This window comes from Electrophorus electricus, chromosome 10 (genome assembly GCF_013358815.1).
Source record: "Electrophorus electricus isolate fEleEle1 chromosome 10, fEleEle1.pri, whole genome shotgun sequence".
Lineage (NCBI taxonomy): Eukaryota > Metazoa > Chordata > Actinopteri > Gymnotiformes > Gymnotidae > Electrophorus > Electrophorus electricus.
This window is the reverse complement of record NC_049544.1, coordinates 10,600,253-10,613,123: the sequence shown is the minus strand read 5'-3', so window position 1 is coordinate 10,613,123 and position 12,871 is coordinate 10,600,253. Positions and strand designations below refer to the sequence as shown.

Genomic DNA, 12,871 nt, shown 5'->3' with positions numbered 1-12,871 from the left:
TGTATGTATGTATGCATGTATGTATGTATGTCATATGCATGCATGCATACGAGTGAGTGTAAGTGTGTCCATTTGCTACATGATTCCGTCCCGGTATTGCTGATAATGTCTGTAGGTCAGAGGGAGAGGGAGGGGTCCAAGCCAGAGTCCGCTTCCTCAGCCAGTGAGAGGAGCAGATGGGATCAAACTGTTCAATATGCCATTTTTGCCCACCCAAATACACGTGCACGCATGCACGCGCACACACACAGAGTTCCATTGTGCATCCCGCTCACAGTGAGCTGCTTGAGGCGGTCTGCGGGCCTGGGAGGCTACTTCCTCAGGAAGCGCTGGGCCAGTATGGCTGCATCCAGAGGGCTGACGGGCTGGGCATCCTGGCCCAGGCGTCGCACAGGTGGAACGCTGCCAAATGGCCTCTTGCTCAGGAAGTTCTTGGCCTCATGGATAGTGTTCTTCTCCTCAGCCAGCAGCAGCTGCTGCCGCATGTAGTTCTCAAACTCATACTGTGATGACTCCTCCATCACTTTTGCCTGAACGGTGTGGAGGGAGGGAGAGTGAGCGAAAGAGTGAGAGATTACCTCATACAGCAACATGTGCAGGCAGACAACAAGACACTCCCATGTTTCAAAGCTTCATAATTACCTCAACAGTTATTAATAGAAATGTTCATTTAGAAGAACACTGGTACATGAGCAGTGTTGTAAGGATAATTAATTTTCATGCTGAGCAAGTATCTAGGCACTGACCTCCTGCAGAAGCTCCGGTTGGTTGAGCTGGTCATCGATGTCCGGCACCACCTGCAGGGGGCCACTCACGGATGACACAGATTGCCTACAAATCAGAGCCTGTGAGACATGGAGGACTACACGCCAAGGGACTGCAGTTTATTGAACTAAACAAATATGATGAGGCTTTACTGCTATTGCACTGAATTTGTGTGATGGCTGCAAGTCGGTTTGGTGCTAAGAGGAGGAGCAGGGTGTCAGTGGCTCGGCGGGATTCACCATGAGGCGATGATGCCACTGAGGGCCTCCAGAACTTCGGCCGCAGTCAGCCTCTGCTGGGGATCCAGCACTAACAGCTTCCGGATCAAACACACTGTGCTCTCCGAAACACGGCCATCCCTGTGCGAGTGCACACAACACGAAGAAGCATCGGGGCAAAATCATTCCGAACAGTATGCTGCTCAGGCAGTGGAAGCAGGGCACGCTGGATGTTTATAAGGAAAAAGCCATGAGAGAAGTAGGAGTAGGTCACTTACTCTGGGATGGAGTACTCTGCAGCTTTGATCTTGCGGAAGAGCTCTTGAGGTATGCTGTCGTAGAAGGGGAACTGGCCATAGAGCATGGTGAACAGTACGACGCCAAGAGCCCACATGTCGCTGGGCTTGCCGCGGTAGGGGCGGCCTGCAACAGAGTGCAAAGCACCGGTAAGAGCTCCAGCAGAAAGGCATGTCTCTTCTAGCTCGACTACACAGCAGCTTAAAAACTTGCACTGAGGAAATGCCCTCAATATGGCAAGAATTACTAAAACTATGAAGGAAAGTTATATTGCACAGCAGGAATTAATGCTGGAAAAGAAAGCAAGGTTGCTTGCTCACAGGAACACAGAGAGGAATATTTTGGTACCTGGCATTTAATGCCACCATAAATTCACACTCTTCTAGTAGTAACCAATGCATCTAAAAACATCACTCCCTGCCACAATGGTTTATTTTATATATATGAAAAACAAAAACAATGCCTATGAATGTTCAGTGAAGGAAGGACGAAATACAGCAGAAGTTCACCAAATCACTGACTACTACATGCACTGCGTGCCACATACGTTATAGTGTCTTACCCTGAGCTGTAGGGGCAGACTGACTACAATTTCCCTCCTCCATTAATATAAAAACCAAATTCAAACAAGAGAGACAGACCAAAACAGGAAAGAAAGGGGGAAGAAATAGAAAAACAAAAGACAAAAATAAAGAACTGGGAAGAGAGGTAAAAGAGAAAGGAGGCGGCGCTGTGACTCAAGTGTGACTCATGCTGATGACTCATTCAGGCAGTGCTTTGCTGTTCTATTGTCACGTTCCGCTAATCTGGGTCCAAGTTTTTTTTTTTGCTTTTACGAGAACGGAGAGCAAACAAATGCTTAGCCAATCGGCTCCCAGACACATACCACAAGACTAATCTGATTCTAGATCTGCCTCGAAACACAGAAGAAAGAATGAAATGTTGTCTGGTTTGTCAATGCCTGCCAGGAAGGTGTTCCTGCCCATTTCTGTTCAGCTACAAAATGGAAGATCAAGGGCAGAACTTTATTACTGTTATTGCTCCTTATGACCTTAGTGTTCCTTGTGACTCAGTCACAAGAGGTACACAGAACACATGCAACACTACACAGGCAGCAACATGGCTTACACCCAACTCAGCCAAACTGCCATTCCTGACTGTCATAATTAGAGCAGCATGGGTGGTCGAGTTTATGGGTTTTGATTACAGTGGTGACATGAAGGGTGAGTCATGTCACCCCCCGTTGAACATCTTACCACTGAGGACATCTGGGCTAATGTAGGCTGGGCTGCCTCTCTGGTCTTTCAGAAAATCCTCTTCACTCACCAAATGCTTGCCCAGGCAGAAATTGGTGATAGTGATCCGATGAGTCCTGCAACACACACACACACACACACACACACACACACACTATTAGCCATATTACTAAACAATTCACTGGCTGAAACTGGCTATAAAAAAAGTTAAAAAAAAAAAAAAAAAAAAGCAAAAAAAAAAAAAGCAAAAGCCCAAAAACCACACTATTCACTGGCCAAACAGCACAATGGGCAGACAAAAGGGGAAGAAACAGTCCATGCACCCCCTGCCATGCTGAAATTTTACCCATTGCTGTTAGGTAACCTGTGTTTGCATCTGTACGAACATGTCTGATATTTTAGTATGTGTAATCACAACTAAACTGTCGTAGGTGGCAGTGATCCATGGAGTGCAGCCGCACTGCCTTCAGAGGTAACAGAACTAAACATGACAGCACACACAGGCCACACTTCGACAAACAAGTGAGTCAACCTGTGGCTTAGCACCAGAGCTCCGATGACTAACTCATCAGAGTGAAGAGGAGTGACGGGAGCTATTTTCACTTCAAGCCATGCACGCACACAAACACCGAGTGCTGCCGAAAGCAGAATGCATGAACTCAGTGCGCTGCTCCACAGGACAAGACGTGCACTGTGGAACAAAAGCCTCGGTAGGGCTGGTTGCCTCCAGTTGGCCTGCTTTCCCTTAGACACATCTTCTCGATCATGTTCTCTTTGCTATGGCTTCTTCCACTCCTTCTTGTTGTCACACCCGGACTGCGAGGCTAGGCACAGGGCCGGGATCAGGGTGGCTCCCCGAGACAAGTGCATGTTCCTGTTGGCAGGTCACGTAGTGCTGTTCTGGTTTGGCTGGGCCCGAATGCAGTCGGGTTTGCTCAGCCTTCTGCAGCAGAGTGGAGGGCCGCTTCCGGTTGCCTTCATGGCACACTGAGGATGCTCAGGCCATACCAGCTACACTAGCATGGAACTCACAAGCGACCAGTTATGGCCACCTCGTCCAACACTCACTCAGCAGCCCCACTTCCTGCTGACGGGAGGAAGCGGGAAGCATCCTCACCTATCCCTGAGGCTAAAAACAGCCCCACTGATGGGAAGAGCAGAGGATTTAAAGTCAAGGGGAAGTGCTGAGGCTGAAATCCTGACACAGCTGTCTCTATTCGAAAGTCAACATGGGACTTTCACATGGTATTTCAGTAAAGGAGTTCCTCATCTTAGGCAACAGGGGCTGAAACAGGAACCAGATTTAGAGCAATACAGAGCATGCAAGAGCTTCACTGGGATGAAATGAGGATGTGTGCTTAGCTGTTGCAAAATTTTACCCCCAAAACAAACAAAAACAAAAACCCCTGAAGTCTGACAAATCGATGAAGCAGAGAGACACATGCACTTTTGCACTACTGTATACAGCAGTGCATGGACAGGTTTCATCATGGGAAGCCACGGCTGTTACATTGCCAAAAACTAGCTTGCCATTTGCAGCAACTACCGATTAGAGATTTACAGGGCTCAAACACCTTGATCTCTTTGTTGCAGCAGCTCTAAACCCCCCAACGTGACAGGGAAAGTGTGTGTGCCTGGCAGGACATGAGTGAGGTGTGAAGGGGAGGCGGCAGCTGTCCTAGAGGTGAGAGCACATCTCCAGCACAGCAGGGAGCTGGCCCTCACACAGGGCAGCTACTGACCCCAAACACCACTTGTTAACCTCTTACTTAATGCTGAGCTGATGGGTAGGTTAGTCCCATTATTACATGGACACTGTAAAAGCTGCATTTGACACCAAATAAGCTTGTTTAATGAAGTGACCCTAAAACATGGCATCATTTCTGTTATGAACGGGATAGATTTTGCAGAGGGTGAATGTAAGCATAACCGTAATCCACTCAATTCAACATACTTAAACGATTGTAATTGATTTCAGGTAAAACTGCCATGTTCTCTATGATGAACTCTAAAATTTCCAATCTGGATGTGAAAACCTACAAAAATCCCATCCAGAGCAAGGGTTTGGTTCCAGTCAGAGCAAGCAATTTACAATCAGCAGAAAGCACAAGCTGAAAAGACACGAGAGTGGGAGAGGTATGTGGAAAAACTGCAGAGGGACAGCCCTGCCAGGGTGACGTCTGTGTATGTGTGTGACTCATCTCTCAGCTATGGATCCTTTGGCAACACTCTGTATTGTCTCCAGCTGGGACAGAGTGTTCTGCTCTCCTGCTCAACTGAGCTCGTCTCACCAGAGCTCTCATTTATCACCACCAGGGACAATATGTGAATGTCTGGATACGAGTGAGTGAGTGAAGGAAGGAGAGAGTCAGTGTCTCCTCACTTTTTTCTTCTCATACTAGAAGTGCTGCTTCTGATTGGCATCTTCCATTTACTCCTGCTAAAAGGACAACTATTCATAACTAGCATTAAAGAACAACTGATGCCTAAGCAAAAAACTACTAAGCAGAAACTGTGCTGCACTATGTCTGAAGTTGGCTTACTCCACACTTTACACATACTTGCATTGTGCAGTCAAAGACAGAGCAGGTTTGGCCACACGCCATACTAACAAGGTCTCCTAAACACGTTATACACGTGTCGTTCAATGGCCCATGCCGTTCAGCTCTAAAGGACTGGCAAGCTGTGTTGGGTTGGAGTTGCTGGGAGACCCACTTGGAGCTCACTCTGCTGCACCATGTGAGAATGCTGTCAAACTCACATGGTGCAGCCGTGTGAGGTCCAGGATTAGACTAATGGAGGACAAACTGCCCAAGAGCAACATGTAGGGAGCTTCAGATTTCAATTATTCAGTATACACCATTATTTATAGCTCTGTCCAACTTGCATGGTGTTAAGATAAAATAGCTAAATGAACTTTCTACATTTTATTTGATCAGACGCACTTATCCAGAGCGACTTACTAAAGTGCTTTGTCATCTACTCATAGAATGCATCCTAGCCAGTACAGTAGGTTAGAGTTCAAGATACCATTGAACTAGAATACTGCTGAAATACAGGAATCAATGCTGATACCTAGAAGTAGTGCAAAATAAGCATAAACTTGATCAGACAATGATAATTGCAATAACAAGCAATACTAAACAATAAGTGCTAGAGTTTCAATTACTCAGCAGTAGTTTCATGAGTGCCAAATGCATCTTTCTTACTTACTTTCTACTCATGGTGCCATTTGCGTCTTACTTAGTAGAGCAGATAAAAAAAACCTACAACAAAAAACACAAACGGCTGTCTCACATGCATACACACACCACACAGAGGGTCTATAGACAGCTTTTAAGTCACGGAGTCTGAAATTCCACAGGGCTGATCCGATTCACTGCACTCGCTGACCTGAAACGGCCCATCCCCCCCCAACCGCCTCCACGTGTGGTTTCCCCCTGTGCTCTCCCTTTTCCAGAAAACAAAGCAGGGCACGTTCCACGCCAAATTATTTTCACTGGAAGCGGCTCCCTCCCGGCTGGCGAGGGCCGACCACAGGGCTGAATCACACACTAACCTGCAGGGCCTGGGCTGAGCCGCGCTGTGTGAGCACGCACCTGCCCTCTCTCTGACTGCAGGGCCAGCATGCACAGCAAGTAGACGGCCAAAGGTAAACAGCAGCGTGAGCCCCTACCTTTTGTTCAGCACCATGTTTCCAAGCTTCAAGTCTCGGTGCACGATGTTCTTCTGCAGAGGGAAACACAGCTGTTGAGGAGCTAGCATGGTGATGCCCTTTGACCTGGTCACATTCTATTGCATTTTTGGGCATAGGTAAGTAAGTAACATTACTTGCTTCTGTAATACCATACCCCATACAAGACCTATGAAAGACTGTGGGAAAGTAGAAGGGGTAAGAAAAAAATTCCTAAACTGTGAGATGGGTGTCCATAAGTCATTGCTCACCTTATGCAGAGCCTCCACCACTCGCACCACATCGTAGAAGATGACGATGGCCTCACGCTCACTGAGTCTCTTCTCCTTGATGACGTAGTGTTGCAGGTTGATGAGGTCCGCTGTCTTGTCGCTGAAGTCGTGAGCGCACAGGCAGTCTAGAACCAGGCAGATCCGCTTCTTCAGCTTGCGCACCTTGTTGGCCTCCGTGTCCTCCACAATCTCATAAGAGCGGTCCTGGCAAACAGAGACGTGATGTATTAAAGACTGCAGAGAAAGGGAATAGTGGTGGCGGTCTAATACTGCTTTCACAGAAAGCCATGCAAAACACAGCAACTCCTCTATCAAAATTTAAAGAGTAACCTTTACAAAGCACCTTTGCCACAATCTAATCACTAAAGTCTTAAGGCTCAGCAAACCAATTACACACCACATCTTGCAGACAACAAACAAGGCATGGATAGACACAAACAATTCAAACAATCAGAGAGCAGAAATGGATTTACATAAATCTTCTGAGACTACGAAACATTTATGGCAGTATCAATGAGAAATACTCTCCAGTCATTAGAAGTGTTCGTGTGCCTGGCCTTTCATCATTAGTTTGGTCAGCATTTGCAAGGGCTGGCTGAGCACACTGTTCACTCTGTGGCTTTACACAGCTGATCCATAGTGACAGGCCCACTGGATTATTAGAGACCTTTCCACAATCAATGGTGCATGCTTGAGCAAATGGCACCCGCAGTAGTGGCGCATTGGTGAGGCTCCGCTGAGAGAAGAGGCGGAACAGAGGCGGCAGCGTCTGTGGCCGTGGGACATGAGTGTGGGAGAAGAACGCCTGGTTCAAACTGAAACTAAACGAACTCGTGAGTCATGTACAGCTTTGCATAGTGAAATGTTCCTGCAGAAGTAATGTTTATAGAAAAAATAAAATTCACACAGGAGGAGCCGAATAACTGAACAACCAACAAGTCGAATCCTGCAGTTGCTACAAAAATTAATGACTATGAGCGACATTACAAGACAAACTTCATGGCACATTAGTATGAGAGATTGGCTTGGAGCATGATCTTTCTAGCAAAACCAGTCACACTGATATTTACATCTTCATGCTAGCTGTGCATCTACTGCTCCTACCTGAAAGAGGCCATGGTGATGCACCACTCCGTCCTGGTTGTGAAGCAGAGACAGCAGTGAGTACTCTGTGTGCAGCAGCATCTTGCCTTGCCTCTCTTCCTGAGTCTCTGTGCCTGTGTCCATGCGCTCCTCTAGGGTCAAGATCTAAAACACAGGCCAAAGCTCAGAGGGCATGACCCCGAGAGATAGGATTTTATAGCATCCTGAGCTATTCAGCATCCTTATCTTCCGATTGGTGACAAAGTAAACTAATGCCTGATCCTTAGACAACACAGTTGACCTGATGAAAGCTTCATTTACTGTGAATAAAACATCCCTCAGCCTTCATACAGAGTGATATTAGAACCTCTGCAGAAGAAAAGGGTTGAAAGTAAGATTCTAGATGCTGAAGCAAGAATTCAGATTCTTTATGTAATAGCACCCCATAAATTAGTGGAATTGCCCGTAGTTGTCAGCTCTAATCTGGATCAGGTGAAGCTTTTGTACAAGGTCATAAATGAACAATATGGACAAGGTCTGTAAAGGAAGGTCAAAGGTTCACTCTGAGTTTAAGAAACACTAGGTCTTTTGCTGTTGTCTGGCCTGGATAATATGCTAGAACACATTTTAATAAAAGAAAAGAGGGAGGAGGGAAAGAGAAAGTTGACTCACTTTCAGCTGGTAGAAATCATCTGTCCCATCTTTTCTGGCCAGACACTGGACTATGCTCGGCACAGGAGAGTTCCCCAGTCGGGGCCCTGGTAAACAGAGAGGTGGTAGGGGTGAACAGCTGTTAATAGGACCAAAAGGTTTGGTTTGTGCAGTAGGTTGCACTTTCCCTCAGACATTTTCCAAAGCAGTCCTTTAACACCTTGCTCTGCTTTTTCCTGTAGCTCCAGGTGCAACCTAAAGGTGCAAAACAGTCCTTGTGCAAAGAAACACCTTGCTAGTGTCAAATCTGAATCACCTAACTGAGAAATACCATATAAAAATTGGGACATTTCAGCTCAGTAACAGAGCACACATTACCTACACTAGCACATATGGATGAAAACAGTCACATCACAATTTGCAGGCAATGCTCTTAGGTCCCTTACCTAAAACAAAAGGACCCGCTCTCTTAGCATTGTTGCCAGATATCCCAGGACAAAGGAGTTTGCTGGCCCTGCCCGAAGACTCCCCTGCCCCTCTCTCTGAAACACGGCGCTTAGACATTCTAGAAATCTGTAAAAATAAGAGAGCCAGGTTAGAATATATTAATAAACAAACCAATTTTGTGAGTATTTGTGGTGACTAGCAGACCTACTCTGCAAATAAAAACACACAACTGAAGGATAAAACAAACAAAAAACAAAACAAAAACAGACACACCAAACACCTCAACAGAACCCTGACAGAGGGAAACTGGCTCACTACATTCCAAATCTGAAAGAAAACATTCAGTCCAGTGCTACTTCCAGTAGACTGGCAGTGAAGGGTGAGTCACAGGGAAGGGAAAAAAAGACATTTATGTGGGGGGATGGGGGCTGGTTTCAGTAAGAGATAGCCTAACCCCTCCCCACCACTTTACGACAAATCAGATGATCTGCCAACAGCACTGGTCCTGAATGAATGGCAGGCCATCATAGATCCATTTGCATCACCAGAGGATTGCTGCTGGTGTCAGTTCTCCTGAGGTGACCTCAGCAACATGATGGGAACACTCGCATAAGTTACAAGGTGGACATCAGCACGTTCTAAAATCAGCAAATGTTGGTACAGCACAGTGTCTAGGCAGAACAGATGGGCCATCATACAAACATGCAAATGCACACACTCAAGGAAGACCGTGTCTACAAAAATTGACCATAGCTTAATACTGAACTCTGCAGTTTCAATTCAACCCTTCCCTCAATTCTTAAACTTCCTAATCTACAAATTTGTGGTACAATTTACATGATTCACAATTTATCTTGTTCTCTTAAAAACAAAGTCCAACAAATTACTCAAGCACTTAAGGTCAAATACATAAGTTTATTTCCAGATATGAGCATCTTAGGATTGAGGTGTCCTTGATTAATGTGTAAATATTTACAGACATCCATAGACAAGTGAATGAAACAATGCCTTTTTGTTATATCAGGAAATTGATTCTCATAATTTGATGAAACTCTCTCTCTGACTCCTGTCAGAAGGAAATAAATGTCCAACACTAAACAATGTGAATCACAGAGGAGTCCCAGGATTCTCACTTGGCTTTGATTAGTCAGAAACAATAAATACTTTTGATAGCAGTACAACCATCATACAGATATATCAAAAATCCTGCCACAATGTGGGAAGTGAGAGAACATTTACGCGAATTTTCAGAGCTTTGGCCAACACTAAATAACAAATTGATTCCAGATTACCCAGGGCAAGTAAAACAAAGCCAAATTTGGTATGTTAAATGTGACTAGCTTCTGATGTAATTTCTAATTAAATAACATGAGGATGAAGGCAGAAAATAGACTTACAGCCATTCCACATTACAAATTTAGATTAGTTTAACATTCACATATAGCATATTCATGTAACTGGGGCATTCAGCATATTGGGCATAGTTGGGATTCATGTTTTGTAGCTACCTCTGAATGACTAGAATAAGCATGAAAAGACTCTTTGATGCCATTCTGAACTGAACGCACAGCTTGTTTAGAGGGAGTAGGAGTTCAGTTGGCTGCTACTGTACATAAATTCTCACTTTCAATGGGGATTCTTTTTCTCCTCTAGCTCCAGACTGTTGACAATGCGACAGACTGGAGTGACAGACATGATCACATGGTCATCACCCTTTGAGATGTATTAACAGATTTTTACTTGACAGCTTTGCAAAGTGACACCATGTTCATGCTTTATCTAGCAAGGTTTGGACACTTTTGTAGATCTCTTCTAAATGGGACCTATAGTTTATATCAAGCACAAACAAGAATAAAATATACAACTAATTAAATCAGGAGACAGACTGTGTTGGTGCATCATTAACTGCAGTCTATGCTTCACGTTAATGTGGCAGAAAAAAGTGCACTTTTTAGTCCACTTGGAGACTGCATTATACAGATTCATCAGATGCTTGGGCAGGATGTTTGTCTTGCTGAGTAAAGGGAGTACCTACTTATTTAATTCGGAAAAATATATGAAACTCCCCATCGCTGTAATCAATAACATTTACACAACATTTTCACGTAAAATGTGAATGTTAAAATTTGCTCCGATACACAAGCTTTCTAATTGAGTTAAATGAGTCAAACGACACTACGAATGCATTTGTAGTTGGACATTGAAATTCATCTAAAATATATTATTTTCATTCATCATTTAAACTTTGAATTTTATCGACAGCAACTCGTGTTTTGTCTGAGGAATTTCTTTTCCAACGCTATCACACAAGGTGAAATGTAATTTATCTGTGTGCAATGGGGTTGTGCAAACATAAGCCCATATTGTCAAGAAAGCTAAATTGAAAGGAAGCAAGTTTCAGCAATACGTATAGTTACTTGGAAATAAGTTACAAGTTAATGTAGACTGATACGTATATTTTAAATGTTAATCAGTTTCCTAGACAAGCATGTAGTTAACACAATGGCATTTTATGTAGGACCTCGGCATAGTACAACTGCACTACCTGCAAACAGATAAAAGCCGGAGCTATTAAAAGGAAAATCGTCCATCTGCACCAAGCCTTTACGCTGGCTAACAGGTCGTTCGTAGTTTCTAATATAACCATCTAACCTAGCTATTGATAGTATAGTTACCTTTGACTATTTTTACACTACATGATAGACGATAATGTCATTCTTACAGCAGGGGAATCGAGACTGTAACCTAAGCATATCAGTCAAGGGGAGCAAGGAACCATCGCTTAAGCTTAAATTGTTAGCTTGCTTGCTTGCTTAGTTGCTCACATTATGGATAGGGTTCGGTTATAAGATTAGGCAGACAAACAGCTATTATTTTAATAATAAATGTAAACTGTTACAATTTGGTGAGAAATGCGCTTTCCCCCCAAACACAGTCTTGGCGTGCTTGGACAACTAAACTAGCCAGCTAATTAACTAGCTACCATTTTAAACTGATACTTTTTAGCTAGCTAGCTTAACTGCAATGATCAATGATGAAGCTAATAACAGTGATGACTCGTTACGTTTGACTCTGGCTGGCTAACATCACTTGAAAAAGGAATGACGTTATCCTTGCAAAGTGAAATAGCATAGCAAGCGACCTGCTTACCGGATATAGTAGACTAGCCAACTCTCTAGCTAGCTAGTCAGCTAGGTTGGCTAGCCTGGTTCTTTAACGGAGGTTCGCAACCTTGGTCTACTGACTGACGTGCCATTTAATAACTTACCTCGAGCTAAAACCGCCGGGGGAATCCTCTGTTGTCTACAAAACTGCCGACATTGTTGTCCAGTTATCTGCTCAGGAGTGATGCATAGAGTGTTACTCCTGACCATAAACCACTCTACCTTTCAAAATGCAAGTTATTTCACAATTACCGAAACGAGCAATCAGGAAAAGCCTTCTTGGGACTACTGATCACATCTTTCCATAGCAGCACCACCTGACAACGGAAATGACGCACGTAAGATGAATGACAGTTTGTCCCAGCCAATAAAACACAAATGTATTTTCAGGCTTTTGTCTCTTGTTAAGAGAAAAGCAATAATGCCCCACCTTATCTCAGATATAGTTTAAATTTGTAGTTACTCCAACATTATTTTAAAAATTGTTTGTAAATAAATTCACCAGCTAAATAACGTATTGTTTTATATTGAAAATTCCTATATTAGGAATAATTGGTTACATTTTCAAAACTGTACATTCGTATAACCGAAATAAATACACAAGCTGATGGCAGGAAATAATAAGTGGTGAGTTATTAAACCGAAGTGCAAAATACAGAGTAAATAATATCATTTCAACTGCTGCACAGCTATTTGGTAGGCCTACTACAGACGCCTATAATTAGAGAGCTACTGTACTGAGCGAAGCATTGTCACCATCGTTTCTCTCTTATGCACAAAACCCTTGAGATCTCCTATATTAGTGTACCACCTCTAAACTCCACCCACACCAGCAACTTCCACTTCACACAAGTGGGCAGGTGAGGAACAGCTTGTCAAACAGAACTCTTCTTTTAAAGGGACACAACTGATTTTCCTGCCTTGACTCAGCACAGCTTTTACCTTCAGCCACATGAGATACTTTATCAGCCTGTGTCTTAACATTGACCAACCCACAGTTTAGTTTTCTGTGTGGAAACTAACT

General features: G+C 44.0%; 1 protein-coding gene across 3 annotated transcripts in view; it reads right to left on the bottom strand.

The window, feature by feature from the left end:
• stk40 (serine/threonine kinase 40) overlaps window positions 1-12,293 on the bottom strand; it is a 15,297-nt gene extending 3,004 nt beyond the window's left edge. Inside the window, exons 1-13 of one of the 3 annotated variants that reach the window (XM_027011049.2) lie at window positions 12,278-12,293; window positions 12,100-12,164; window positions 11,952-12,018; window positions 8,683-8,809; window positions 8,258-8,343; window positions 7,607-7,750; window positions 6,482-6,706; window positions 6,213-6,265; window positions 2,537-2,652; window positions 1,262-1,406; window positions 1,005-1,124; window positions 747-831; window positions 1-530 (exon numbers count right to left, since the gene is read on the bottom strand). The exon at window positions 1-530 is cut by the window's left edge and continues 3,004 nt beyond it. In XM_027011049.2, the coding sequence (XP_026866850.1) occupies window positions 312-530; window positions 747-831; window positions 1,005-1,124; window positions 1,262-1,406; window positions 2,537-2,652; window positions 6,213-6,265; window positions 6,482-6,706; window positions 7,607-7,750; window positions 8,258-8,343; window positions 8,683-8,800 (1,311 nt within the window). In that variant the 5' untranslated portion in view covers window positions 8,801-8,809; window positions 11,952-12,018; window positions 12,100-12,164; window positions 12,278-12,293 and the 3' untranslated portion in view covers window positions 1-311. Of the gene's footprint in view, window positions 531-746; window positions 832-1,004; window positions 1,125-1,261; window positions 1,407-2,536; window positions 2,653-6,212; window positions 6,266-6,481; window positions 6,707-7,606; window positions 7,751-8,257; window positions 8,344-8,682; window positions 8,810-11,833; window positions 11,920-11,951; window positions 12,198-12,277 lie in introns of those variants that run through there. The other 2 variants (XM_027011048.2, XM_027011051.2) reach the window with 2 other exon arrangements.
• Window positions 12,294-12,871: the final 578 nt, after the last annotated feature.